The sequence below is a fragment of the Danio rerio genome, chromosome 25 (assembly GCF_052040795.2).
Source record: "Danio rerio strain M-AB ecotype USA chromosome 25, GRCz13ab, whole genome shotgun sequence".
NCBI classification, from domain to species: Eukaryota; Metazoa; Chordata; class Actinopteri; order Cypriniformes; family Danionidae; genus Danio; species Danio rerio.
Window position 1 is genome coordinate 5,029,086 of NC_141045.1, and position 24,992 is coordinate 5,054,077.

General features: G+C 36.8%; 1 protein-coding gene across 16 annotated transcripts in view; it reads left to right on the forward strand.

The window, feature by feature from the left end:
* The window catches only part of eps8l2 (EPS8 signaling adaptor L2), a 137,139-nt gene that overhangs the window by 98,025 nt on the left and 14,122 nt on the right, over nt 1-24,992 (forward strand). For all 16 annotated transcript variants that reach the window (XM_087311509.1, XM_087311513.1, XM_087311507.1 and 13 more), the window contains 8 exons: nt 5,026-5,187; nt 8,585-8,734; nt 11,898-11,977; nt 19,646-19,752; nt 19,828-19,892; nt 20,088-20,214; nt 21,575-21,663; nt 23,640-23,714. In XM_087311509.1, coding sequence (XP_087167635.1) covers nt 5,026-5,187; nt 8,585-8,734; nt 11,898-11,977; nt 19,646-19,752; nt 19,828-19,892; nt 20,088-20,214; nt 21,575-21,663; nt 23,640-23,714 — 855 coding nt within the window. The remainder of the gene's footprint in view (nt 1-5,025; nt 5,188-8,584; nt 8,735-11,897; nt 11,978-19,645; nt 19,753-19,827; nt 19,893-20,087; nt 20,215-21,574; nt 21,664-23,639; nt 23,715-24,992) is intronic.

Below are 24,992 nucleotides of genomic sequence, written 5' to 3' on the forward strand. Positions count from 1 at the left end.
ACTAGGGTGTTTGAGTGAATTTTGTGCACTGATTGTCGGTCACTAGAGGGTTTGAGTGGATTTATGGCATTGAAAGTTAGTTACTAGGGTGTTTCAGTGGTTTAAGGGCATTGATCGTTAGTCACTATAGTGTTTAAGTTGTTTTAGGGCATTGATCATTAGTTATTGGGGTGTTTGAGTGATTCTATGGCATTGATTGTTAGTTACTAGGGTATTTGAGTAGTTTTAGGGTATTGCTTGTTAGTTACTAGAGTGTTTGAGTGGTTTTAGGGTATTGATCGTTAGTTACTAGGGTGTTTGAGTGGCTTTAGGGTATTGATCGTTAGTTACTAGGGTGTTTGAGTGGCTTTAGGGTATTGATCGTTAGTTACTAGGGTGTTTGAGTGGCTTTAGGGTATTGATTGTTAGTTACTAGGGTGTTTGAGTGGTTTTAGGGTATTGATTGTTAGTTACTAGGGTGTTTGAGTGGTTTTGATGCATTGATTGTTAGTTTCTAGGGTGTTTGAGTTGTTTTAAGGTATTGATCCTTGATCACTATAGTGTTTGAGTAATTTTAGGGCATTGATCATTAGCTATTAGGGTGTGTGAGTGGTTTTAGGGTATTGATCATTAGTTATTAGGGGGTTTTAGTGATTTTAGAGCATCTATCGTTAGTTACTAGGGTGTTCGTGGGGTTTTAGTGTATTGATCGTTAGTCATTAGGGTGTTTGAGTGATTTTAGAGCATCGATCATTAGTTACTAGGGTGTTTGAGTGGCTTTATGCCATTTGTTGTTAGTTACTAGGGTGTTTGAGTGGTTTTAAGGTATTGATTGTTAGTTATAGGATGTTTGAGTGGTTTTAGGGCATTGATTGTCAGTTACTAGGGTGTTTGAGTGGTTTTAGGGTATTGATTGTTAGTTAATAGGGTGTTTAAGTGGTTTTAGGGTATTGATTGTTAGTTACTAGGGTGTTTGAGTGGTTTTAAGGTATTGATTGTTAGTTACTAGGGTGTTTGAGTGGTTTTAGGGTATTGATTGTTAGTTAATAGGGTGTTTGAGTGGTTTTAGGGTATTGATTGTTAGTTAATAGGGTGTTTAAGTGGTTTTAGGGTATTGATTGTTAGTTACTAGGGTGTTTGAGTGGTTTTAGGGTATTGATTGTTAGTTAATAGGGTGTTTAAGTGGTTTTAGGGTATTGATTGTTAGTTAATAGGGTGTTTAAGGGGTTTTAGGGTATTGATTGTTAGTTACTAGGGTGTTTGAGTGGTTTTAGGGTATTGATTGTTAGTTAATAGGGTGTTTAAGTGGTTTTAGGGTATTGATTGTTAGTTAATAGGGTGTTTGAGTGGTTTTAGGGTATTGATTGTTAGTTACTAGGGTGTTTGAGTGGTTTCAGGGTATTGATTGTTAGTTAATAGGGTGTTTAAGTGGTTTTAGGGTATTGATTGTTAGTTACTAGGGTGTTTGAGTGGTTTTAGGGTATTGATTGTTAGTTAATAGGGTGTTTGAGTGGTTTTAGGGTATTGATTGTTAGTTAATAGGGTGTTTAAGTGGTTTTAGGGTATTGATTGTTAGTTACTAGGGTGTTTGAGTGGTTTTAAGGTATTGATTGTTAGTTATAGGATGTTTGAGTGGTTTTAGGGTATTGATCGTTAGTTTCTAGGGTGTTTAAGTGGTTTTAGGTAATTCATTGTTAGTTACTTGGATGTTTGAGTGGTTTTAGGGTATTGATTGTTAATTACTAGGGTGTTTGAGTGGTTTTAGGGTATTGATTGTTAGTTAATAGGGTGTTTAAGTGGTTTTAGGGTATTGATTGTTAGTTACTAGGGTGTTTGAGTGGTTTTAGGGTATTGATTGTTAGTTACTAGGATGTTTAAGTGGTTTTAGGGTATTGATCGTTAGTTTCTAGGGTGTTTAAGTGGTTTTAGGGAATTCATTGTTAGTTACTTGGATGTTTGAGTGGTTTTAGGGTATTGATTGTTAATTACTAGGGTGTTTGAGTGGTTTTAGGCCATTGATCCTTAGTTATTAGGGTGATTTGGTTACTAGGGTGTTTTAAGTGTGTTTTTATTGGTAACTGGTTTCTGTGGTGTTTGAGTGGTTTTTGGAAATTGACCTTTGGTTACTAGGGCATTTAAATGGTTTTAGGGCATTGATAGTTGATTACTAGGGTGTTTGAGTGGTTTCATGGCATTGCTATTTAATTTGGTGGATTTAGGACATTTATGGGTGGCTTTTGGACTTTTTATTGTTGGTTTATATGGTGTTTGAGTGGTTTAAGGGCATTTATTGTTAGTAACTAGGGTGTGTGAGTGGCTTAGGTTATTATAGGTTGGTTATGGTGTTTCAGTTATGGGTTAGAGCAATCATAGGTACAGTTATTGTAGGTCATTGGTAATCGGTTATTATGATGTTTTGGTGATTTAGTGACATGAGAAGTTGTTCCAGGGTGTTTTAGGGCATTGATTGGTGATTTTTAGTGTTCAAGCTTTTAGGCTTTGATATTCAGTATGCTTTTTTTGGGTCTTTGGGTTTTGGGATATTGAGTATTTGTGCTTTATGGCATTCCTGGGGGTCCCTAGGGTGTTCGGATGGTTTTAGGACACTGCTAGTTCATCATTATGGTGTTTGCGTGATTTCGCAGTATTTGTAGTTTGGTTAAGAGGGTATTTAAGTGTTTTTAGGAATCACTAGTTGGTTGCTTGGTGTTGATAGTTCGCTATTAAGGTGTATGTGCCAGTTTAGGGCACAGATATGTCTTTGCTATTGTGTTAGGGATATTGGCAGGTGATTACTAGCATGTTTAAGCTGCTCTATGGCATTACTAAGGGATTACTGCGATGTTTAGGGCACTATTAGTTAGTTGTTAGAGTGCATGGGCATTTTTGGGGCTATCAGCTTGGTTAATGGATGGTTTTAAAGCACTGTTAAGTGTTTGCTTGTGTGTTGGCATGGATTTAGGATAATGACACATCAATATATATTTTTTTTGTTTTGCAAATTCCTGATTTCCTATAGGGGGATAAGATTAACCTTAAACATTTGAATCCTTTGTAGTTTTAAGAAAGCCTGTATATTCAGTCTATTGTTGTGTATACTTTCAAAGTCTGTTGCCTCAAGCGTTAGCATTTGTCAAGTTTAGCCAAACGCCTTCATGAAAACCACTGACCTACCCTCTCCTAAACAAATGTTATTTGTGCAAATCCTTCAGCGATCGTCTCATTGCAAGCCGAGCGAGGTAAACTTCCCTTTGTGCAGTCGAAAGTCGGTTGAACTACATCCTGTTCTCATCTTTCGGCCCTCCGGGTAGAGTCTGATCAGATGTGTCAATAAACGTGTATGTGTTTGGATTGTCTGCTTAATCCACAGCAGCCATGGTGAGATCGCCTTGCATTATATAACCGGCGACACGACTTAAGCTGCTTATGAATCATGTATGACGCTTTGAATAATTTGTTCTCTTTGATGGGGAGGGATCACTGTTTGTCACATAGTATTGTGACATGGAAACTCACACCCATCAACACACACACATACACAGAGAGAGAGAGGGAGGTGTGGTTAAAGCGCTGAAGTGGATATAAAAATATTATAAGGCCGTGTGTGCAAACATTACTCACTCCATTGAAATGACTATTAATTCCTTTAAGATGTTGATGCAGAGCAACACCCAACGGCATTTAGAAAGAGACAATATGTCGGTATGTTTAGACCATAATTATTTACTTCTGATAATAACACAAGATCTCTTGGATATGTTAGTACTTGTTCTAAATCCCTTTGCAGTTAAATTAGGAGCAACTCAAATTGTTGATTTAAAAAACCTGTGCAGCAAACAAAAACCGAAAAGAAGTGTTGTGTTTGCAACCTCTCATTAAAGGTGAATGTAGAAGAAAATGACAAAAATGAATGAAATGAAAATATTTTTTGAGGGATTTTTTTATACTCATTATTAATTTACAGTCTGTACAGAATTTATAAAATTCTGGAATAATAATAGGGTGACACAGTGGCGCAGTAGGTAGGTCGCTGGTTCGAACCTCGGCTGGGTCAGATGGCGTTTCTGTGTAGAGTTTGCATGTTCTCCCTCTGCTCTGGTTTCCTCCACAGTCTAAAGACATGAGGAACAGGTGAATTGGGTAGGCTAAATTATTCACAGTGTGTGTGTGACAATGAGTGTGTATGGATGTTTTCCAGAGATGGGTTGTGGCTGGAAGGGCATCCGCTGCCTAAAACATGCTGGATAAGTTGGCGGTTCATTCCACTGTGGCGACCCCGGATTAATAAAGGGACTAAGCCGACAAGAAAATTAATGAATGCATGGAATAATAATAATAATAATAATAATAAATAAGTCCCCAAAGCGTGTTGTATATGAGCCTAATATATATATATTGCAAACATTTTTTTTATTTGTTTATTAAACTTTTCAGATATAACAAAGTATTTTTACAGAGAAATTTAAACAGATATTATTCCCACCCCTACCCTCTACATAAGTTGAAATTACATTTATCACTTGAAGAAAGAAGAAAAAAAATTACTCATGATAATAACAAAATAATAATCAAATAAATAAAAACAATTAAGTAAATAAAAATGAATAAATTATAAAAAATAAAAATTAAATAAATAACTGAAAATGATAAAAAATGAGTCCTCGGATATTTATAATTGCAAACATTTTTGACACTAATATAGTTCTTCTGATTGAATAATTTTGCATTCAGTATTTAAGTTTTTTGTTTATAATTCACCAAGTATTTTTGACCTAAAGATAAAAACATCTTTTTTTAAAACAAAATTTGACCTACAGATTTGAACAAGATCTAAAACAACCTGAACACGACATGTTAATTTACATCTAGGTTGGTGTATAAAGTAATAATTGAACTTTTTCATATATTTTTATATATATATTAACCAAAATCACTGCAAGTTTTTGTATATCTTCATTTGCTTTTCTATTTAATGCACATATACCTTTAATTTATATGTGAAACCTACATTGCATCTCCATCAGCTAATCTAATGTGTGTTTTCAGCATCTCTCTACGTTCGTCATGGATAAAACGGAGGCCATCGCTACAGTAGACGACGCCATAAAAAAACTGAAGCTGCTGGACTCCAAAGACAAAATCTGGACACAAGAAATGCTGTTGCAGGTGACAGACAAATCCATCAAACTGCTGGACTGCGAGACCAAGGTGAGTCTGATCATGTGTGGGTAAACTGGTTGAAACATATTCAAATAAACATAAAACCCAATCTGACCATGTACATTTTTACATTCCAAGCATCACAATTCAGTCAACTCTCGTTTATTTTGTTTCATGAGAATAGCTGATGGAGTATACACTAACCTGCCCATTATTCAGTCACAAGATGGTGCCAAACAGTCAAAAACACAAAGCTGACAGAAACGAAAACAACTGATGGAGTATACACTAACCTGCGCATTATTCAGACACAAGATGGCGCCAAACAGTCAAAATCGCAAAGCTGAGAGAAACTAAAACAACTGATGGAGTATACACTAACCTGCATATTATTCAGACACAAGATGGTGCCAAACAGTCAAAAACACAAAGCTGAAAGAAACGAAAACAACTGATGGAGTATACACTAACCTGCGCATTATCCAGACACAAGATGGTGCCAAACAGTCAAAAACACAAAGCTGAAAGAAACGAAAACAACTGATGGAGTATACACTAACCTGCGCATTATTCAGTCACAAGATGGTGCCAAACAGTCAAAAACACAAAGCTGAAAGAAACGAAAACAACTGATGGAGTATACACTAACCTGCGCATTATTCAGTCACAAGATGGTGCCAAACAGTCAAAAACACAAAGCTGAAAGAAACGAAAACAACTGATGGAGTATACACTAACCTGCGCATTATTCAGTCACAAGATGGCGCCAAACAGTCAAAATCGCAAAGCTGAGAGAAACTAAAACAGCTGATGGAGTATACACTAACCTGAGCATTATTCAGACACAAGATGGCGCCAAACAGTCAAAAACGCAACGCTGACAGAAACGAAAACAGCTGATGGAGTATTCGAGTTTCCAGGATGAACCTGTATTATTTAGAAGTTGTTATCTGGGAATAACATACATAGGAATGTCCTGACTGACCAATCAGAATCAAGTATTCCACACAGCTGTTTAATTATACTCAAAAACACATACTTTATAACACACACTTGAGATCAAGGAAGTAAGGCAGATCATTTGCATAATACACTCATGCCTGTTGGACAAACTCTGCGGCCCGTGTAATCTGACCCCATCCAGAATAACTAGATTGTGAAGTTGTGTGAAATTAAACTGATTGTGACATCCTTATTCTGGTAATATGCAAGCGTTTCCGTAAGTGCCAACATTGGCAGATCTTTGACCTCATTAATGATATAATCGTCATATCAAAGGTCGTCAGGTTAATTTTTTTCATTATGCGTTTACAGGAATGTTAAATGAGTACGTTTTAATTGATTTAAATTGTATTTGAATGAAAATAAATAAATAAAATAAGAAGCATTAATGTTTATACAGTAAATTGATTTATTAATTTTTTGCAGATTCAGTTTTATGTACGTGTATAAAAAGTTTTTGTGTGCGTGTGTATGTGTGTGTGTGTGTGTGTTTATATTACTGAATCTATATATTTACATTTAATACACGCATTAATACATTTTATTCTAGTAAAATGTCACTGTTATTACTGTATGAATGGCAACATTACCAGGGCTTTTATCGCATTACTGATTATAATTATTGTTTTGAGGTCAAAGGTAGTCAGCATTTTTGTTTAATTGTGTTATTGTGTGCTTTGTTGATCTATTATCAATTAATATTATTATTGTTGTAGTACGTGACTGTTTTCATTAGTGCAAACAGATATTTAATCTCATTAGTCATAAACAGTGTTTTTAAAGTCAAAGTTCAGCAGCATGTTTTTGTTTCATATTTATATAAATAAAGTAAAATAATTGAGTTAAATTTAGTAGTTGTTGACAGTTGAATTAAAAAACAACTGATAAATAAAATATGTATATATTATATAACAACAATTTATAATATATATAATATATAATATGGTATTATAATTGTATTTAAAATTTATATATATCTATTTTTAGTCATATTTATAAAAATGTAAAGTAATTTGGTAAAATTTTGTAAATGTTGGTTTAAAAACACAAAAATAAATAAATTAAATAAAATACATATAGAATATATAATAGCATATAATTTAGAATATATACAATATATAATATGTTATTTATAATACCATTTAAAATAAAAAGAACAGTTTATATTTTAAAAAATCATTGTAAAATAATTGAGTTAAAGCCTGTAAATGTTGACAGTTGCTTAAAAAACATCATAAATAAATAAAAATATGTATATATTATATCATAACATATAATTTAGAATATATACTATATATAATGTTATTTATAACACTATTTAAAATTTAAATATTTATATATTTAAAAAAATTATTGTAAAATAATTTATTTACAATTTGTAAATGTTGATAGTTGCTTAAAAACATAGTACATAGATAAAAATAAAAATGTATCTATTATATAATAACAATTAATATTATATACAATATATAATTTGTTATTTATAATACTATTTAAAGTGTATATATCCATAAATATTTTTGTCATATTTAAAAAAATGTAAAATAATTTGGTAAAATTTTGTAAATGTTGGTTTAAAAACATAATAAATAAATGAATCAAATAAAATATGTATATATTATATAATAGCATATAATTTAGAATATATACAATGTATAATATGTTATTTATAATACCATTTAAAATAAAAAAACATTTTATATCTAAAAAAATCATTGAAAAATAGGTGAGTTAAAGCCTGTTAATGTTTACAGTTGCTTAAAAAGCATCATAAATGAATAAAAATATATATTATATAATAACATAATTTAGAATATATACAATATATAAAATGTTATTTATAACAATATTTAAAATTTAAATATTTTTAGATTTTAAATAGTTATTGTAAAATAATTTATTGAAAATTTTCAAATGTTGATAGTTGCTTAAAATACATAGTACATAAATAAAAAAATGTATCTATTATATAATAACAACTTATAATATATACAATATATAATATATTTATTTTACAATTTAAAAATATAATAATTTAGTTACATTTTGTAAAGGCTGACAATTGTTTTAAAAAAACATCATAAATAAATAAATAAATAAAATACATATTTATATATATATATTAATATATAATACATACTTTATAATATATACAATATACAGTATAATATGGTATTTATAATACCATTTTAAAAAACCTTATTATTTTTTCAATAGTTCAACAATTCAGTCAATTTTATTTATTTTTTGCTTATTGATGTAATTCATTATTCAGTTATGTACTATATTCATCTTTTAGAAAATGTGATATACACATTTAATCTTACATTTGTTATATAATACACATTTATCTTGAACTACATTTATTGATTTGATTACTTAGATGTCGCGGCGAGCCATTTGGAGTTTGTCTAATTCTCCTGACTTCTTTCTTATCTCTCAGGAAGAGCTTGAAAACTTTCCTCTGGCCACAGTTCATCACTGTCAGACGCTCCTGAACCAGACCAGATATCCTTCAGTTCTTCTGCTCGTCTGTCAGGACAATGAACAACACAAGCCAGACATTCACTTCTTCTACTGCGACGAGGTGGAGGTGAGAAAACAACAGGGGTGGAATATAGACAACCTACAGCTTAAAAGACTTCAAACACACATAAAAATAAATGTATATATGTTTTTCTAATAATAGGTGTCAGTGTACGTAGTTTGTAGTTAAAAATGTGTTAAAAATATATCAAATTTCTATTCAAATTTTACAATTACGTTTCATTAGTTAATCTATTATTAAATTGTAAAGTGTGACCAGAAATTGAACATATTTTCTACTTTCACTGACACATTTTTTGACAACAACACTAATCAGAACTACTAATATATATATATATATATATATATATATATATATATATATATATATATATATATATATATATATATATATATATATATATATATATATATTGGCATTTGAAGTCCTAATGTAACTTAATGAAAACTTACTGTATTTACTAGCATGGACTAATAACAAACAATGTTGTACAGCATTTATTAGTCATCGTTTAATGTTTACTAATGCATTATTCAAATCCAAATAACAATTTATGCACTGTAAATTAACAAGAACTAACAATGAATGACATTTTTCCTCAACTAACGTAAACAAAGATACATAAATATTGAAATAAATGTATTTTTCATTGTTTGCTCATGTTAATAAATCCATTACTAACCTTTTTGTAAAGTTTTACTCAATTTTTGTAAATAAAATACATTTTGTGCCATGGAGCACACTAAAAAAATAGGATGCAAAATATATGTGAGTGGCGCTTTGCAAAAAGCCCTTATAGTATATGGAGCTGATGTGGGTGTGTTCATCCGTTTCATTCACTTTCCGGGGCTGGGCCGCGGGGCAGCCGTCTTAGGAGAGAACCCCAGACTTCCCTCTCCGCAGACACTTCCTCTAGTTCCAGCCGAGAGTCATAGTTCCTCCAGCGTGTCCTGGGTCTTCCCCTAGGCGTCCCACCGGTGGGACATGCCTGGAACACCTCCGTAGGTAGGCGTCCAGGAGGCATCCATAACAGATACCCAAGCCACCTCAGCTGACTTCTCTCGATGTGGAGCAGCGGCGGCTCTACTCCGAGCTCCTCCCTGGTGACAGAGCTCCTCACCCTATCCATAAAAGTGCACCCTGCCACCCTTCAAAGGAAACTCATTTTGGCTGATTGGATCCGAGATCTTGTTCTTTCAGTCATTACCCAAAGCTCATGACTATAGGTGAGAATAGGAACGTAGATTGACCGGTAAATCGAGAGCTTTAATTTCGGCTCAGCTCCTTATTTACCGAAACGGGCTGGTACATTGTCCGCATTACTGCTGCCGCTGCACCAATGCGCCTGTCGATCTCACGTTCCATCCTTCCCTCACTCGTGAACAAAACCCCAAGATGCTTGAACTCCTCCACCTGGGGTAAGGACTTTCCTCCAACCTAGAGATTGCAAACCACCTTTTTCTGCAACCCGGGCTCATTGTGGAAACGTAGCCCCGCGGACGTTTCTGGAGACCGCGAAATATGTCCCGGGACGTACGTATTTGAGCAGTTTTTGTTTTCGTGGATCCGCGAGAGGCCGCTGTGCGTGCTTTTTCGCGTCTCAAACGCCTCTCGGGAGCGCGCGCCGTTCGCGCCCGCGCTGTTCTCGCTTGAAAAGCCGCCGGAGGCCGCTGTGGAGCGACCGTCCGTCCGACTGACTGGCTGAACGACTGAACAATCGACTGGCCGGGCGGCCAATCGGCCGACCCAGCCGCCCTCCTCCTCTTTCCCTAAATCCAAGCGACGATTTGCAAAAGCCGTCCATAAAAAAATTTTGACTGCGTTTTCGGATCTTGTCGTGTTCTCACCCCATTGCGAACTCGTTCTCTTTTATTTTTTGAATTCTGTTTTTTATCTCACCTGATTTCTCGAACCGCTCTTCCCCGGACTCGATCCCGGTCGTCGCCGTGGCCGGCTCCTCCTTCTCCGGGCCTCAGCTCCGCCGACGTAACGCGGCGAGCTAAGCGGACAAGCTGGTTTCGGAGGGAAAGCCCTCCACACGGAGGCGAGCCGTCAGCCGGCGAGCGCGAAGAGGAGGAGCGGCGTCACACCGCCCCGTAGTGTTCGTTCGAAAAAAACAAAACGCGGTCATACGTACCTTCGGCCACGTAAATCGCGGTCTCCAGAAACGTCCGCGGGGCTACGTTTCCAGAATGAGCTTGGGTTGTTTTTCTGGTGGAGCACCTTGGCCTTGGACTTGGAGGTGCTGATACTCATCCCAGCCCAGTGCATGCTGGAGTTCCATGTTCGATGAATCCAAAAGAACAACATCGTCTGCAAACAAGAGAGATGAAATCCTGTGGTCTCCGAACCGGACCCACTCCAGCCCAAGGCTGCGCTTTGAAACTCTGTCCATAAAAATTATGAACAAAATTGGTGTCAAAGGGCGTGTATTATGCAAATTACTTACATCATGCAACTGTTTAGAAGATTTAAAAACTAGTAGAATGAGTTTTAAAACAAGCTCATTTGCATATGCACATGCTGTGAATTAATACTAAAAGAATGATATATATAATATAATAATTAATAAATACAAAAATGACAATAATTATTAGTGAATGAGACCAATTGTTCCTCAGAGCCATTACAATTATAGTTGTTCTCTTCGGTTCTTGTTTTTATTTCTTGTTTTTTTATGTTTTTAAGCATTTTATTTTTAAATGTCGAGTGCTGGTTATATTTAAAGGTGACCTATTATGCAAAAATCACTGTTATAAGGGGTTTAAACACAGTTGTGTGTCAGCAGTGTGTGAATATAATCAATTATTTTTCATAATCATAGCTCATTAAAAACAGTCTGAGGAAACACTTTGATTAGCATTTTCACTTCATATGTGTCATCAGAGGGGGAAAGCCCCGCCCACTAGTGACCATCTTTCCCCTCATTAGCATAGGACATTAGTCTTGTTTTTGATTCTGCCACTATGGTGACACACAGGCATTTATAGATCCGCCCTCTTTTGAAAAGAGCACAATCTCATTTGCATTTAAAGCGACAGTCACCAGAACGCCACAAGGATCAAAGCCTAAAAGGAGCAGTTTCAGAGAGTCATAAGACATTATTTGTGAGGTATTTTCAGCTGAATCTTCACACACACACACACTCTCTAGGGACTTATTTTACAACTTGCAAACAGGGGCATAATAACATGCGTTTGTGTTTTAGGCCGAGATGGTGCACGCTGACATTGATAGCGCTCTGGGAGACAACGCACGTGGCAAGAAGATGCGACCGCAGACGCTAAAGTGAGTCTCTAATACTACCCGAGTGTTTATGACTGATTACTAAATAACTAATTAGTAGCCAGAATGAGTCCTGAATAGACTGTACGTCTATTTACGTCACTGATCTTAAAGACATGTAACCGGATCGGCAGATAGTAAAGGCACAATTACCCTGAGGTTGCTGTGATCTTGTGTATAATAGATGCTCATTTATTTAGGGATGCTGCAGTATCAGCTGTGGGCTTTGGTTACATGCAGACTTGTGTTTTGGAAGCAGTGTGACTTTCTTCCTTGGGAAAAAAAAATAGGGTTAAAAGGTCATCGAAGATAGTAGTATGACAGTCTTTAGCATGCATGTTAGCATCATTACAGACTTACTTGGGTAGCTTAAGTGAAATGCAGCCCAATGAGTGACCTGAAAGATGTCTCACAACTGCTTTAACCTGATCTCAGATCAGTTTTATGAGTCTGTCGATGTTTTAATGAGACATTTGTAAAATTAAAAGGAATAATATTAGTTAAATAGGTTTTAGTTAGCATGTTGCTAAGCTAACAAAGTTTAAAAAAGACCAACATTCATAGCGCATACAAATTTTGAATAAAATTGAAATTTTTTGCAATTCATCTTTATTTGTGTAGCGCTTTTACAGTGTAGATTGTGTCAAAGCAGCTTTACATTTATGAAGATTGTGAAGATTATAGTAAATTGAAACCGTGTCAGTTCAGTTTTCAGAGTTTAAGTTCAGTTCAGTTTAGATTAGTTCAGTTCAGTGTGGTTTGCTGAGAGTCCAAACACTGAAGAGCAAATCCAGCGATGCGCAGCTCTACAAGTCCCAAACTATGCAAGCCAGTGATGACAGCGGGGAGTAAAAAACTTCCATAATTGGCGAAAGTGAAGGATAAAAACCTCAAGAGAAACCAGGCTCAGTTGGGCACGGCTATTTCTCCTATGGCCAAACGTCTAGTGCAGAGCTGCAGTCTAGGCACTGGAGGCTCGAGAACGCTGGATATCCAGGATTGTGGAAACCTTGGGATCAGGCCCGGATTGGCTAATCGGGAGGACCAGGAGAATTCCCGGTGGGCCGGTCCGTTTTTTGGCCGCGAGGGCCGGTGTCCCTAGCTCCAGAATCTGTTGCTCTCAGCAGTCACACTTTTTAAATTAATTTATTTATTTACTTGACCACAGTCATCTTATTCATTATTTTACCGCAGCTCTACTCTTTTCATATGTAACCAGCCTGCAGGTTAATGATGATATAAGTCAGATGAGTCACTTCTCTATATACAACTGTTGTGGTCCAGTGGTTAGCATGTTAAATTATGATGCTGCCGACCCGGGTTTGATCCTCGACTGAGTATGTTATTATTATTATTTTTTTTTTTTTTTCATTTTTATTGTCAAGACATATAATACTGTTAGGGTTGTTGAACATTTAAAGTTCTAAAGCAGCTGTTTTCTCAAAAAAAGACGTGATAGAGTATTAGAAACTGAATTGGAAATGACCTTATTTTAATATAGTCCGTCTTGAACTGAGGTGGGCCGGTCTGAGGCTTGAAACTCCAGGGCTGAAAAAGAGTCCCACTCCGGCCCTGCTTGGGATCATCTCTTCACAGGTCTTGGATCGCTTCAATGGCACTGCATAATCTCTGGATGAGTATCCCTAGGTGGAAATAGAGAATAAAGAGAATAATGAGCGTAGCTGCTGTTTATAGTGTATATAAACGAGATGTATGGAGCAGAATTATGCATCATACCGCAAACTTATGCACTGTGTATGCTTTATTAAAAAGATAGGTTTTTAATCTAGTTTTGAACTGCGAGAGTGTGTCTGAGCCTCAGACATTATCAGGTAGGCTATTCCAGAATTTAGGAGCCATAAATGAGAAGGCTCAACCTCCTTTAATGAACTTTGCTATTCTAGGTACTACCAGAAGCCCTGAGTTTTAAGATCTTAAAGGGCGGGTTGGATTGTAGTGAGACAGAAGGTTGGTTAGATAAACAGGAGCTAGATTATTTACAGCTTTATAGGTAAGAAGCTATATTTTATAATCAATACCAAACTTAACAGGCAGCTGGTGTAAAGAGGATAAAATTGGGGTGATATGATCATATTTTCTAGACCTTATAAGAACTCTGGCTGCTGCATTTTGTACTAGCTGAAGTTTATTAATAGAGGATGCTGGGCAGCCAGCAAACAGAGCATTACAGTAATCCTGTCTAGAAGTCATAAAAGCATGAACTAGCTTTTCTGCATCTGAGATCCCTGCTGATCCCTGCCTAGGCTGGTTGGCTGGTTTTAGCTGGTCGACCAGACTGGTTTTAGAGGGGTTTTGTCCACTTCCAGGCTGGTTTCCAGCCATTTTCTGTCTGGTCTTAGCTGGTCAGGCTGGAAGCCTGCCTGGAAATGGCCAAAACCCCTCTAAAACGAGCCTGGTCGACCAGCTAACACCAGCCAACCAACCTAGGCTGTTGATTAAGCTTTTTTTTTAATAGGGATGGATAGCATACTTTGGAACTTAGCGATATTTCTCAAATGAAAGAAGGCAGTTTTTGTGACATCGGAGATATGATTTTCAAAAGTTAAATTTCTGTCTAATATGACACCCAGATCTTTTATAGTAGAGCTAATGCTAGTTGTGAAATCTGCTGTGTACAGGATTTAGGCTCAATAAGTAATAATTCTGTTTTGTCTGAATTTAAGAGAAGAAAATTGTTAGTCATCCAGTCTATACCATCTTTAATACACTCAGTTAGCTTATTTAGTTCAGACATCTCATCAGGTTTAGTTGAAATATATAGTTGAGTATCATCTGCATAGCAGTGAAAGCGGATCCCATGTCTGTCCATTAATTTTCACAAACTGGTAACAGTCAGCTAAGTATGACTTGAACGATTGTAGAGTCTGTCCCTGGACAGGCTGTAGCCTGTAGCATTTAAGCGGTCTATGAGGAAATTGTGGTCAATGGTGTCAAATGCAGCACTAAGATCCAGTAATACTAGCAACGAGATGCACCCTCGGTCAGCAGCTAATGCAGTTTCTGTACTGTGATGAGGCCTGAAACCTGACTGAAACACATCAAAAACATTGTTCATCTGCAGAAAGGAGCATGATTGATCAGAAACAGCTTTTTCTAGTATTTTCTTTCTAGCTGAAGAAAAACTAATGAATAAATGAGTTTAGTTTAGTTGGTTGCTAGAAGTAAGCATGGTTTAAGGACACTTCAACTTTGTTTAAGCTTGTTTAGAGAAATTTGATTGGTTGTCTGCCTTTGCTAGGTGTTTTGCTAATCAGTTTTGGTAGGTTTGCTAGGTTTATAGTCAGTCACTACTGGATTAGGATTTTAATTGCCTTCTTTTTTTGTTGGGTTTTTATCGACTAGACTAAATTATCTTTCTATGAAGAACCTTGATGTCAAAACAGCACCAAAAACATGTCAAAAACCATGTCAAATATGCAAATCAATGTCATTTGAATGCAATATTGGAGTCAATAAACACTTCCTGTAATCAGGTTTTGATGATTTTTGATAGACAAAACTCTTTTGTCTCGTCTTTAAAAATTTCTCATTTTCTTTTCTGCTTTTTTGTTTTCCTCTTGTCTGTTCTGAAACCTGTCGCCCGATTATGGCAAACATCAAACTTTAGTGAAGCCTGGCTATAGAGTTTAGTTGCAGCCCTGCTCTGAAAACGCATACCTGTGGTTTCCAAATAGGCCAGAAGGACTAGATTAGCTGGATCAGGTGCATTTAATTAAAGCTGAAGCTGAACTCGCCAAGGCTGTGACCCGCTAGGAACTAAGTTTGACACCTCTGCATTAAGTGATTGCCTTCTAATTAAACAAAGCTTATAATTGAGTCATAACTCACTGTCTATTTGGGTATTTTTAGGAAGTTGCTAGGAGGTTTTCTTCTAGGTAAGGGATCAGCAAATTTGTTCCTGGAGGTCCAGTGGCCTGGAGATTTTTGCCCTAACTCTAATCAAACACACCTGAACAAGCTAATCAAGGTCTTACTAGGTATACTTAAAACACCCAGGCAGGTATGTTGAGGCAAGTTGGAGCTAAACCCTGCCGGGCACCGGACCTCCAGGAACGAGATTGGTGACCCCTGTTCTAGGTGGTTGCTGGGTTTATTAAGGTTAAGGTTAGGGTTAGGTTCAGCTATTTAATTAAGGTTAAAGCTGAACTCTTTAGCCCTGTTATGCTCTAGAACAGGGGGTGTCCAAACTCGGTCCTGGAGGGATGGTGTCCTGCATAGTTTAACTCCAACTTCCTCTAATACACCTGCCTGGAAGTCTAGTATACCTAGAAAGAACTTAATTAGCTGGTTCAGAAGTGTTTATTTGGGTTAAAACTAAAATACGCAGGACACTGGCCCTCCAGGGCCGAGTTTGGACACCCCTGCTCTGGAAACTATGCGAAACACACCTGCATTTAGATATTGCCTTCACCCTACTTGTTTTTAATTAAACAAAGATTATAATATGGTCGCAATCAAGGTTGTTATATGCAGTTGCTAGGAGGTGTTTGCACTTAGATGTTTGCTATGGGGTTTAAGGGGTTATTAGGATAATTCAAGTGTTTTTTTTCTTATGTGTTTAATTAATTTTAGGCCTTTGGTAGTATGGTTGTCTTTATGAAAAGCTTTATGCTTTTCAATATTTAATGAATTCTATTTTTTTGATCAAGGTTTTCCACATCACCGTCATTTACTTTACAGAGCAGGTAGTGTTAGGCCATTTCTTTGTGGTTGATGAGTGGTTTAAAGCAAAATGTGTGGTGATTTCTGGTGTGTTTCACTAGTTTTAGGGCACTGCTAAGTGATTCATGTTTCTCAAATTCTTCCCCAATCTAGGCTTGTCATAATGCATTAAATAATTATCTTCTCAAATTATTAATGGTAAGAATGCAAAGCCTATAATTTGGTCAAAATTAGCTTAATGTTATGCTAGTTTAAGCCATTGCCAGGGTGTTGCCACTTCATTTTACAGGGCCAGCTCTCCCTCATTTTGTTATAAAGAATTGGATTTTGAAATATACTGGTTAATGGTACTCATTGACTTCCATAGTAGGAGAAAACATCACCATGGAAGTCATTTTATACCATAAATCAGCATTTTTTAAAGTATCGTCTTTTGCGTTTAACAGAAGACAGAAACTCAAATATATTTTGAGCAAGTGAAGGGTGAGTAAATGATGACAGAGGGGATTTTTTTAGATGAACTACCACTTAAATAAGAGTAAACACAGCATAACCACACTTTTTTTGATGTACCAAAAACATTTCCTAAAGATTTAGAATAAAGAAATATGAAAAAATACTTATTTTTAAAATACAAATTTATTACATCATATATCATTAGAAAAAAAACAGGAATCTGTTAAAGTTACATGTCAGCTTACACTAACCCTAACCCCAACCCTAACAGTCTCTTTATAATCTCATGAGAATTAGTTGGCATGTAGATGCAAGGTAACTTAAATTCAACAAACAGACCATCAAAATAAAATGTGACCCAAATCTGACTGCCCTTCGTGTGCATGCGCATCATGAAGTAGCTTTAGTTAAAGTCACAGAGGTTTATCATAACACTTATATCATTCATTCATTTTCTTGTCGGCTTAATCCCTTTATTAATCCGGGGTCGCCACAGCGGAATGAACCACCAACTTATCCAGAAAGTTTTTACGCAGCGGATGCCCTTCCAGCCACAACCCATCTCTGGGAAACATCCACACACACATTCACACACACACTCATACACTACAGACAATTTAGCCTACCCAATTCAGCTGTATTGCATGTCTTTGGAGTGTAGGGGAAACCAGAACACCCGGAGGAAACCCACGCAAAGGCAGGGAGAACATGCAAACTCCACACAGAAACGCCAACTGAGCCGAGGATCAAACCAGTGACCCTCTTGCTGTGAGGCGACAGCACTACCTACTGCGCCACTGCCTCGCCCCTATATTGATCTTTTATTCCGCAATTGACAGCAAGAACAAACATAGAAACGTTGTCTGGTTGACAAGCAGCACCTCATTATGGTCAAAAGAATTTTAAACACCAAATAGGAAGAATTTATTCACCATTTTGATACTTTAATCGGTAGTGTAATCTACACAGCATTAAGTGCAGTGTGTGCAGGGGCCGACTTAGGGTGCTTTCACACCTGTGAATCGATTCAGTTGTTCCGAAACAGAGATTACAATTGTTACATTGTTGCTCTTTGCTCTTGGAGCGGTTCGCTTTCACATTGCAAAGTTTCTAATCGGACCGAAAGAGCTAAAACAAGTCACGTGCGAGTAAACTCTCCTCACAGTGTCAGGGTTTATTTTGCAGCGTCCCGCTCAGCTGTCAGGAGAGGTGGTGGTTTGATGGTGATTGACAGGGTGCGCGCTCGCGGCGTGTCTGAGGAGAGACGCGGTGGGGAGGGGTGAGAAGGGTGCGCGACGTAGCCTATTTGATGACCGGGAGTGAGACGCGAGATTACCGGGAGATCATCACTCGTTTGCGGGCATCCGGAGACTCGCGAAACTTCCCGCCATACTCATAATTCTCTCTTCATATAGCCATATGCCTATTGCATATCCATAAAACACTGTGATATAACCGCGCTCGGATCGGATCGCTTTCTCACTGCAATCGAACCGCTCTAGGGTTCGTTTCAATCAAGCCAAGACCACCTCATTCAAGCGTTCTCGGAGCGATTACTTTGGCGCGGAACAGCGCACGATTGCCCTGTTCACATATGCCAAACGAACCGCGCTAACTGGGCAATCGAGACACGTTCCGAAACAAAAGTGTAGGTGTGAAAGCACCCTTAGTGATTTGGGGGCCCTAAGCAATTCCAGGTATGGGCCCTAGCATTTTTGAAAAATATATATAATTATAAAAAATATATATATATAAATATTTAAAGCAGATTTTGAGTAACATTTATCTTTCTAATGTAAAAAATTAAAACAATAAATTCACAAAAAAAAAAAAAAGAAAAGATTTTTAAAAAGATTTTAGCTTTAACTTGCCTTAACACACCTGCAAGGATGTTTCTAGAAAGCCTAAGAGCTTAATTAGCTTGCCCAGGTGTGTCTGATTGGGTTTAGAACTAAACTTTGCAGGACACCGGCCTGTATTGTTGTGGTTCTGTGACTGCTGCGTTAGTTGCTGTATTATGAAAAGATAGACAGTTAAAGTAGCTAGGTTAATTAAAAAAAAAAAAAAAAAAAAAAAAAAATATATATATATATATATATATATATATATATATATATATATATATATATATATATATATATATATATATATATATATATATTTTGCATGTTCTCCCTGCCTTTGCGTGGGTTTCCTCCGAGTGTTCCGGTTTCCCCCACAGTCCAAAGACATGCTATACAGGTGAATTAGGTAGGCTAAATTGTCTGTAGTGTATGAGTGTGTGTGTGTGTGTGTGTGTGTGTGTGTGTGTGTGTGTGAATGTTTCCCATATAAAAAATATATTAATCTAATATTTTGGGCTTTGTGTGTGTGCATTTGGGTGGGTTTTGGGCAACTTTTGGGCTGGAAAAAGTCAGCTATATCTGGCAAGACTGGTTGCGGCAGACTTTTGGAACAGCTCTCAAATATTGATAGTGTATCGATAGTGTAAGTATTGACAAACACATTCCCTGTTTTTCTCCTCTACATCAGGTTGAACCAAGAGAAAATGAAACACCAACGAGAAAGCATCATCCCGCCCTCCGAGCCAAGTCCTGGCCCTGGGGTCAAAGGTCGAGTAGCAGCAACAGACATGAAAGGTACCACACACACACATAAACACACTAAAACATTACATTGCGTTGATCCTAAATCTTTAAGTGTTTTTGTCTTAGATGAATTGTCAATGCAGGACCCCGAGTCCAACATGAAACTGGCCCAGCGGATCGAGAAGGATGTGGTGAGTTTGGTGTCACCGCGTAACATCGGATATCTGCGCACACACACCTGAAACACACTCAACCATTGAGTGTATCAGATTAGTGGTTACATCAGCCCAGATGCTGTAACGCTGTAACTCAGGCTGTGTGTTTTCACTCTGTGTGTGTGTGTGTGTGTGCGTGTGTGTGTGTGTGTGTGTGTGTGTGTCATTCAGCAAATCCTGAACTGCTCTCTTGACGACATTGAGATCTTCGTTGCACGTCTTCATAAAGCGGCAGAGGCTTTCGCACAACTCAACCAGCGCAACAGGAGCAAGAAAAACAAGAAGAGAGGACCGGCAGGTACATGCCTTCTGTCTAAATCACTTAAACTCGTTTAATCATTGCATAAAGTTCTGGTTAGCATGCTAGTTTATATATCTGGTGTCATTTGAAGAGTGTTTTGTGATTATGTTTACTTGCCATGACCATGTTTGGCAGGGGCGGACTGGGACTAAAAATCAGCCCCGGCACTGTAGCCACATCAGCCCACTTTACCACACCGACACAGCCCCATATACAGACACGCACATTCACTACTTTTATTGGTGTACAGATGGTAAAATAATATAAGCACTACCATATGTAATAGATATTTAATAGATATTTATTTTGTGTTTGGACTTGTGAGGGAAACCAGGAGGAAAACCACACAAACATTCAAACTCCACACAGAAACACCAAATGACCCAGCCGAGGCTCAAACCATTGACCTTTTTGCTGTGAGTCGGCAGTGCTACCCATTGTGCTGCCCTCTTTTGAGACTATTTCAGTTAATTTTATGCATTTGGCAGCGTCTGATTTTAGAGCAATTTTTAAGTTTCTCTGAGTTTTTTGACACCGCCTTTCCTTTTTTCACGGTCCATCTCTGACAATTAGCTTGTGTTGCACCTAATGTTTGTTTGACATTCTTGCCAGATTTTGATTATGTCTGCGTAACCTCTGATTGGGTCAGCCCATCTCGAAACCAGCTGGCCATTACCGATTGGGCCAATGCTTAACATTTATTATTATTATTACTATTATCATCATCATTATCATCATCATCATAGTATTCACCTCTTGCAAGAAACAAAAACTGCCTGTATGTAAAATGAATACTTATAAAAAGAAAATTTAATAAAAAATAGCATACCGACCCACATTTTAAAAAACATGGTCCAGCCCTTCTAGCATTTGCCAGAATTGCCAGATGGCCAGTCCGCCCCTGATGTTTGGTCTTTGTTTATCTGGCAGCCATGCTAATTCTGGAGTGGGATTTTACATTTAGAATTGTTTCAAGCATGAGTTTTCATAATGATCTGGTAAACCTGCACATGCTAATGAGGATTATTTGTGTAATGAGTGACTAAAATTGGTGCCGTGACCCAGTTTGGAGGTTTAGGGGGATGACTGTAACAGAGCTTGTTAGAAGTGGTTAAAATTTCACTCCCATGGTCAATAGAGGCTGTGGTATTTCCCATCCTCAATTTCCTATGCTAAAATGCAGCGGTTTTAGCATCCGTGTTAATGACTGCCATGGCAAACTAGTCCTCGGAGTATCTCTAACCTGAGGAGTTACATGTAGGAAAACATTACATGTGTAAATATATTTATATGCCCAGCTAAACAAACAGGATTCTCATGTAGACATCATGTGTGTGTGTTTGTGTGTGTGTTTCAGAGGGAATGCTAACTCTACGAGCTAAGCCTCCATCAGAAGTCGAGTTTGTCGACTGTCTACAGAAGCTGAAACTGTCTTTCAACCTGCTGGTGGGTTATTAATGGTCCCTCGTTCATCCGAAAAAGAATCTCATGAAATCTCATCATCCACTCTGATTCGAAACCTTTATGAGTTTCTTTTGTCGAAACACAAAAGTGTACTATGGAAGTTGATTTAAAACAGGAGTGTCCAAACTCAGTCCTGGAGGGCCGGTGTCCTGCAAAGTTTAGTTCCAACCCCAATCAGACACACCTGGGCTAGCTTATCAAGCTCTTACTAGGCTTTCTAGAAACTAGTGGGGGGCAAAGCGAGGCTTCATGAAACCTTGAAACAGTCGAAGCAAATGTGTTGAATTTTCGAAACCAGCCTCTACAGTGACACCTAGTGGTCATTTTTATGTATTGCACTGGAACAGATTCAGCAAAGAACAGTTGAGCAAATTAAGGTATTATTAAGCCCCACTTTGTAGCATTGAACCTTTAAGTTAGGTGTCACCAATCCTAGTCCTGGATGGCCGGTGTCCCGAGATGGTTCTGGCTGCAGACCTGGTGCAGTGCAATCTGGGCTGCATCCAATGCTTTTTAATGGGCTCACCCTAACCCTACCCGTCACAGTGACGTCACTAGCTCCACTTGAGTGCATTGTGTCTGACATTGGATCGCTGAGTGATGCAGTCTCAGCTTGCATCATAAAGGCTGCATCCAGATACTGTTGGGTGTCCCTGCAGGGTTTAGCTCCATCTTGCCTCAACACTCCTGCCTGCATGTTTCAAGTATACCTAGTAAGACCTTGATTAGCTTGTTCAGGTGTGTTTGATTAGGGTTGGAGCTAAAATCTGCAGCACACTGGACCTCCAGGAACAAGTTTGGTGACCCCTGCTTTAAGTGTTTTAGTGGAGCGGTTAAGTTTTCTGACTACCATGCGGGAATAGTGGGTTCGAATCCCGGCTGATACAGCTATTTTAAAATGCTTAAATATCAATTTGGAATGCGCTGTTCTTGTATCTTTTCATTTCAACATTGGTCTGACATCCGAATAAACACTTTGTGAATAAAGATGTCTTATTCTGGTCATAAAACAGGGTTGTTGTAAGATCAGACACGGTTGTAGCCAGAAGTTAACGAGAATTATTTAAATTATTCATGAAATTTCCCATTTATTGTATTTTACTAACGTCAACCCAAAACTTAAACCCAACCATCACAGTACTGTAAAAACATTAATTATTGTTTTACAGTGTTACAAAAATGATGCTAAATTGATGGCGTATCCACAGCTGTATCCTATCTAGACAGTACTATAAAACAGTAACAAGATTAAAATACATAAAATCATGATTTCGCAGTTTTTGTACAAGTTGGAACCCAAAAATAATTTGAAGCACACGCATGGCCCACTAGGAAATATAAGACAGAAGTTTTCTCTGACCCTGCTAGTCAAACACAGATTCTCTGGGTCTCGAAACTCTTCTAAACTGATCGATGCTTTGAATCGCTTTAGTCACGTGACCAGATGATTCGAAACACTTTAGTCACGTGACCTGGATGTTTTGAATCATGCTCCGGTGCAGTTACGCATTTTAATCTAGACACTGTGTCGAAACGGCAGTTTCACGTCAGACATCCCTACTAGAAAGATCTTTGCAGGTGTGTCGAGGAAAGTTGGAACTAAAATCTGCAGGACACCGAGTTTGGACTTAAAATATCTTATTTTGTGTTTTTGAAAGAGGTTTTGATCAAGTAAAGAGCGAGTAGATGATGACAAAATGCACATTTTAGCACAAACTACCTTTTTTTTATGCACATTAACTGTTTAAATGTTATAAATCCTGCTGTAGATTTATTCTAAAGAATATTTCATATTAATATAACAAAACACAACATGATGAAATTGGCACATTTCTGAGTAGGCTTTTTTTTTTTTTAGCTCATGGCATTCATTAGTTTTGTGAATGTATGGTTCCAGATTTGAACTCTTCAGTTTGATTATTATTGAAGTGTTGATGGTGTGTTTGCTCCCTCTACAGGCCAAACTGAAGAAACACATCCAGAACCCCAACGCTTCAGAACTCATACACTTCCTGTTTGGACCTCTGGAATTGGTGAGAAAGCCAAGACACAAACACTCACGCACGTATGCACACAGTTTTTCCTGACTCCTGTCTGTTATATTTGTGCTGTCAAAAGATTGATCATGATTAATCACATCCATATCGTGTACTCACTATATATATATATATATATATATATATATATATATATATATATATACAGTTAAGGTCAGAATTATTAGCCCCCCTGAATTATTAGCACCCTGTTTATTGTTTCCCCAATTTCTGTTTAACAGAGAGAAGATTTCTTCAGCACATTTCTAATCATAATAGTTTTAATAACTAATTTCTAATAACAGAATTCTTTTATCTTTGCCATGATAACAGTAAATAATATTTGACTAGATATTTTTCAAGACACTTCTATACAGCTTAAAGTGACATTTAAAGGCTTAACTAGGTTAATTAGGTTAACTATGCAGGTTAGGGTAATTAGGCAAGTTATTGTATAATGATGGTTTGTTCTGTAGACTATCAGGAAAACATATAGCTTAAAGGGGCTAATAAATTTGTCCTTAAAATGGCTTTTAAAAAATTAAAAACTGCTTTTATTCTAGCCAAAATAAAACAAGTAAGATTTTTTCCAGAGGACAAAATATTACCAGACACACTGTGAAAATTTCCTTTCTCTGTTAAACACTATTTGGGAAATATTAAAAAAGGAATAAAAAATCAAAGGGGGGCTAATAATTCTGACTAATATATATAGACTGATATATATAGAACTACAGATGTATATAGTTGAGAATAATCTTTATTCATATTTATAAATTAAATTATAAACAAATTATTTACTATTATATAAAATTCTATTTAAAATATTTTGATTTTGTATTGTTTTTGTATTTTTTATCATTTTATTTACTTTGAAAAAATATTTATACACATTGAGTACACACAATTTGTGAGACTTTTATTTTGGATGCAATTAATCACAATAAATCATTTGACAGCACTGTATTACTATCGTTTTTTTTAATATTAATAATAATAATTACAGGAAATATTAAACTTGAAACCTTAATGCTAATGCTACTAAAGGATGACTGCACACTCCTACGCTACATTTATCTCAATTATGAATTAATATATTAATAGTTTGCATTTGTCCATGTATGAAGTACATATTAAAAAAAAAAAAACATAACAGTTTTTATAACTTATTTATAATTACTGATTTATTTACCTCGGCCATGATGACAGTAAATAATAGTGGACTAGATATTTCTTAAGACACTTCTATACAGCTTAAAGTGACATTTAAAGGCT